The following is a 5,208-nucleotide window of genomic DNA, read 5'->3' on the forward strand; positions in this document are numbered from 1 at the left end:
TTCGGAGAATTATTTTACCAATCTACTATTATGTTTAGATCACAAGGTCTGGTCATAATTATAGTTATTTATTACATACTACTTCACTATGCACATTACTATATGAATCCACATCAAATTGAAGAATGAACCTATTGAGTCAAAAAGAAAAATGTTTCCCCTACATATACTTATCTAAAACCACAAAATATCAAAGCACAACAAAAAATTTGAACATTTATAGTCTCTAAAAACACAAATCATAGTCTTTGCTTGGTTTATTTTCATAATATTTTACCATATAACAAAGTTAATTTTCATTTTCATCCAAGCGAGTTCAAAATTTTCCCCACTTTAAATATAATAATTGTTAATTTTCTTTTAAAGTAATTTAGCGGCTAAACTCACACACTTTAATTGAAGAATTATGGATTCAAACTCAGACCTCTATAAATAATGTCTCTGATAACTATCAATTAAACTACACTTACCAGACTGATAATTGTTCATTTAACTCTAAATAACATAGAAACAGCAACTCAATCAATGAAACATATTAGCTAGAAAGCTAAAAAAATCTAACAATTCATGAAGCAAAGTAAACAAGTAACCAAACTAAACAATAAAAAACACACTAAAGTAGATAAAATTGTTATCCACATTCTCAAATTCTAGTGAAGTTAAAAGGCTTTCTAAAAAGACAAGCTTTCAACTTCTGTAGCTACTAGCCAAGAATATTGAAGCAATTCATTGTTCTGTATCCTGAAATGATATATGTTATTTATTTGGTTATACCTTCTTGTACAAATCACTATTTGCCATAGGCGAATCCACCATCGACCCTAAGATCAAGGCCGGTGATAAACTCAGCCTCATTAGAAACTAAAAACAATACAGCATCTGCCACGTGTTTGGGCGTGAGCACCACTCCCTCAAGTCTCGCGTATTTTTTATAAGTCTCTTGTGCTTTCTCCTCGCTCATCCCCAACGACTTACAAGTCAAAGGTGTAGCCAGCCCATTTGGTGAGACAATGTTCACTCTTATCCCGTGTGTTGCAAGTTGCACGCTGGCCGCACGCATTAGTCCTAATACTGCATGCTTTGACATCGTGTAATCTGTTGAAGTTGCGCCTCCCTGGCTACTGGAAACACTCCCTGTGCACACGATACTACCCCTCACGCGCCCTTCCACCATTGCACGCGCCGCGTGTTTCACGCACAACGCCATTCCTCGAACATTGACCGAAAATAAACGGTCCAGTTGGGACATATCAAGTTCCATTAATGTTTGACTAGTGGGACTAACAATTCCAGCATTGCTGAACATTATATCTACCTGTTGAGTGAAATAACAAAATTTCATTTCTCATATAATCTAAATATTTCAAAAATAATCTTAAATGAATTTTCTCATAGATCAAGTTTTCATATAAAATTAAATGTAGGAAAATGATTGTTTAGTAACAATATTTTTTTTTATTACAACAATAAAATTAAATAGTTATCTACCATTTTAATTAGTTAGTGTGCAATTGATTATTTTGAAGTGTGACGAAAGTAATAAATAGGAATTGAAATTAAAATATTAACGAACCTGCCCATAAGTATTGACCGTTGATTCGATGAGATTTTGAACTTGATCTTCGTCTGCAACGTCACAATGGACATAGATGCACCTTTGGTTGCCAATGGATGCTGCTACTTGATTTCCAAGCTCGTCTTGGATGTCCGCAATCACCACCACTAGAACGCCTTCATTAGCAAAAACACGCACCGTGGCTTCTCCGATGCCACTAGCACCTCCAGTCACGATGGCTATTTTTCCAGATAATCTGAGATTAGTGTTTGGAGATGGAGCTTCTGCCATGTTTGGATGCAAATATTGTTGAATCTAAATGTACAATCTATTATAATGCGATTATTAGTACTTTATAAATAAAATTTGTCTTCATTTGTTAATATTATAAGATTTTGAAATTGATGTATAGTACCAATTATTTTAGTTGACCAAGACATTGTGGTAGGTGATGATAACGATGGTTTTATTTAAATTTGAAAACTTTGGAATTTTGTGTTTGCACTTACTAGTAGATATATTCATTTAAATTTGAGTTCACTGAGGTCAACGAATCCACACATTCATGCAATCAAGACATTGATAGATTATAGATTGAGATCAGACGATCAGATTTTAAGCTTAGTAATTTAGTTAAAAAATAATCACAAATTGCATTAAAATTTTGACCTTCTGATATGAATCCAACAAAAACGGAAATGTCTATATGCTGACTGCGTAAATGCATGCAAGCGGTGACGGATTGAGATCCTAATTCCTCATTCAAGTCCAAAACTAAAACCAAGAAACAAAATTCCAAGAAAAACAGATTGAGATCCAATTACTACATAAACATCATATGAAATTAACAAAACTTTACACAATTTTAACTTGCCTATTATCATTTTTATCTTGTTTGTGAATATTTCATCATTCAATTATTTGAAGCATTTCATCCTCAACTTCCACCAAAGAAACTATTAGGGATGAGTGAATAACATTGTTTAGTTAATTACTGAATATTTTTCCTTTAATTTATATTGAATTTGAGTATCATATTGACTAATAAATTTATGGTATACTTTAAAGACTTTAGTATCCTAAATTTTTGCCTAAATACTAGAAATACATAAATTTCCAACTTTAGGAATCCGATCCAAGTTACTTTGCTAAGAGGGAACTACCTTATACTAACTCCTCCAAAAAGGTATCATATCATTCATTTATTCGATGGAAAGAAAAGACAGCGAAAAATACTACAAACGAGGACATGCTTAATGTCTAAAGTATCAACAATCAAAACATGACCGAGCTGAAGTGGACAATTATGCCGAATTTATAAGGAGACATCCAATGTAGAACCTGTCTTGGCTAGTCAATTACATATTCATTGTGTTCTTTAAATGTATGATGAAAGGAGACACTTCAACCCAAATTTTGAAAGTTGTCGAATTTATGAGAGGAGTATACGAGGAGAAGTCCATTGAACAACCAAGCAAATTGCAATTGGAGAATCTGACTCAATCATAACATTGATGCTTCAACCATTGCTAAGCGAAGACCATTATAAATGGTATAGTGTTCGTCTAACAAACAACTAAACTCCGGAAGGTTCTGGAGGGTGTTCGGGGACAGCTTAGTCTAAACTAGAAGCAAAATCCTAATGAAGCCTGAGAAACATAGTAATCATGCTCATAATAATACCACAAAACTTAGATCTACCAGGATTGTTAAGGGAGTTGTCAGGCATCCATATTAATTTGGATGTCCAATGGTAAAATTAGCTAAACAATGGTTCACCTGAATCAAATATTATCCTAGAAAAAATTTCATATAGACACAAATTGATAATATCTCTTTTTATCTTTACTTCTTACACTTCTACATTTAAAGACTAAATCGATGATATTGAGAATAGGACAAACAATCTTAATTAATTCTAAAAAAAAATCCAATAGCAATTGGATTTAGTTATAACTTAGCAAATCCACCATCAACCCTAAGATCAAGTCCGGTGATAAACTCCGCCTCATTAGAAACTAAAAACAAAACAGCATCTGCCACGTGTTTGGGCGTGAGCACCACTCCTTCAAGCCTTGAGTATTTTCGATAATTCTCTTGTGCATTCTCCTTACTCATCCCCAACAACTTACAAGTCAAAGGTGTCGCCAGTCCACTTGGCGAGACAGAGTTCACTCTTATCCCGTGTGTTGCAAGTTGCACACTGGCCGCGCGCATTAGTCCCAACACAGCATGTTTTGACATTGTGTAATCTGTTGACCTTGAGCTTCCCTCGCTGCCACCAACACTCCCTGTGCACACTATGCTCCCCCTCACACAACCGTCCACCATTGCACGAGCTGCGTGTTTCACACACAATGCCATTCCACGAACATTGACATCAAATAAACGGTCGAGTTGGGACATATCAAGTTCCATCACTGTTTGGTTGGTTGGACTAATGATTCCAGCATTACTGAACATAATATCTACCTGGTATGCAAATAACAAACTTCATTTCTCAAATACTAGTACTATTTATTTTCTCATTTGCTTCATACAGGGGCGGATCCGAGCAAATATTATCAGTGGGGCTAATATTTTTGGTACAAAAACTAAATTATATTGATTATAAAAAAAATAGGAGTAAAATTTCATGAAAATGAACAAAAACTTTTTTGTTCTTATAATTTGAAACAAAAAAATGACGAACCTGCCCATAAGAATTGACCGTTGATTGAATGAGATTTTGAACTTGATCTTCGTCTGTCACATCACAATGGATGTAGATACACCTTTGGTTGCCAATTGACTTAGCTACTTGACTGCCCATCTCATCTTGGATGTCGGCGATCACAACCACACGCGCACCTTCATTTGCAAAGACACGCGCCGTGGCTTCGCCGATGCCACTAGCACCTCCGGTTACAATAGCAATTTTGCCCGATAATCTTAGAGTTGTGTTTGTAGATGGAGCTTCTGCCATGTTTGGATGCAAATATAAATAATTGAATCTAGATGTACATCATATTTAAGCGAAGATGTACTAATAAGTAGCTAGTCACACGCAATAAAACTATGGAGTTTTTGTGGTCGACGTAGTACCAATTAATTTGAAAGTGGACCCACATTTATTATATTTGCAAACTTTGGAGTTTTGTGTTTAGACTTTAGCGGTAATAATATATATCTCTATGATACTATTCCTCTTCTCATATTTACTAATAAGTCCTATATTTTTTTTTGGTGAAATCTAATAAGTCCTATTTAAATTAGTAACTTTTTTTGGGTACATATTAGTGACTTAATTTAACATAAGTTAATCACAATTATTATTTACTATAATAATAAAATGGGTTGTTACAATTGGTATTGTATGTATGCAAATTTAATATATATCACCTCATAATATTTGATTTATTTTACCCTTTAATTCTTCTTCCCTTCTTTTATAATTTTTTTAATAAAAAATAATGATATTCATTCATCTAAATTGATAGAATAATTAAAATTATTCTTTTATGCTCACTGATTTTAAATTGGTCAAAATTACTTAAAACTTTTTAATCGTAAGAGATCAAGTTAAAATATAAAATAAACATAAGGATCAAACATGCAATTAAGCCAATGTTTAAATATTGTTAGAGTGGAAGAGGGTGATAGAGATGAGAGAA

General features: G+C 33.6%; 2 protein-coding genes across 2 annotated transcripts; both read right to left on the bottom strand.

The window, feature by feature from the left end:
• Window positions 1–492: 492 nt before the first annotated feature.
• Window positions 493–1,901, bottom strand: LOC123884837 ((+)-cis,trans-nepetalactol synthase NEPS2-like). Its single transcript, XM_045934071.1, has 2 exons — window positions 1,574–1,901; window positions 493–1,315 (listed from the first exon to the last, which is right to left on the bottom strand). The coding sequence occupies exons 1-2, from the start codon at window positions 1,844–1,846 to the stop codon at window positions 791–793; spliced, it is 798 nt and encodes a 265-aa protein (XP_045790027.1). The 5' UTR covers window positions 1,847–1,901; the 3' UTR covers window positions 493–790.
• A 1,297-nt stretch (window positions 1,902–3,198) lies between these two features.
• Window positions 3,199–4,681, bottom strand: LOC123884691 ((-)-isopiperitenol/(-)-carveol dehydrogenase, mitochondrial-like). Its single transcript, XM_045933856.1, has 2 exons — window positions 4,248–4,681; window positions 3,199–4,027 (listed from the first exon to the last, which is right to left on the bottom strand). Exons 1-2 carry the CDS (start codon window positions 4,518–4,520, stop codon window positions 3,506–3,508), a joined length of 795 nt encoding a protein of 264 aa, XP_045789812.1. The 5' UTR covers window positions 4,521–4,681; the 3' UTR covers window positions 3,199–3,505.
• Between the last annotated feature and the right edge of the window lie 527 nt (window positions 4,682–5,208).

This window comes from Trifolium pratense, linkage group LG5 (assembly GCF_020283565.1).
Source record: "Trifolium pratense cultivar HEN17-A07 linkage group LG5, ARS_RC_1.1, whole genome shotgun sequence".
Classification (NCBI taxonomy): domain Eukaryota; kingdom Viridiplantae; phylum Streptophyta; class Magnoliopsida; order Fabales; family Fabaceae; genus Trifolium; species Trifolium pratense.

Excerpts from the sequence above, each read along its gene's own strand:
- LOC123884837 (XM_045934071.1), bottom strand. The coding sequence starts at position 1,846 with ATGGCAGAAGCTCCATCTCCAAACACTAATCTCAGATTATCTGGAAAA. Across the intron at positions 1,316-1,573 it reads CGGTCAATACTTATGGGCAG|GTAGATATAATGTTCAGCAA; the intron begins GTTCGTTAATAT and ends TTCACTCAACAG.
- LOC123884691 (XM_045933856.1), bottom strand. The coding sequence starts at position 4,520 with ATGGCAGAAGCTCCATCTACAAACACAACTCTAAGATTATCGGGCAAA. Across the intron at positions 4,028-4,247 it reads CGGTCAATTCTTATGGGCAG|GTAGATATTATGTTCAGTAA; the intron begins GTTCGTCATTTT and ends TTTGCATACCAG.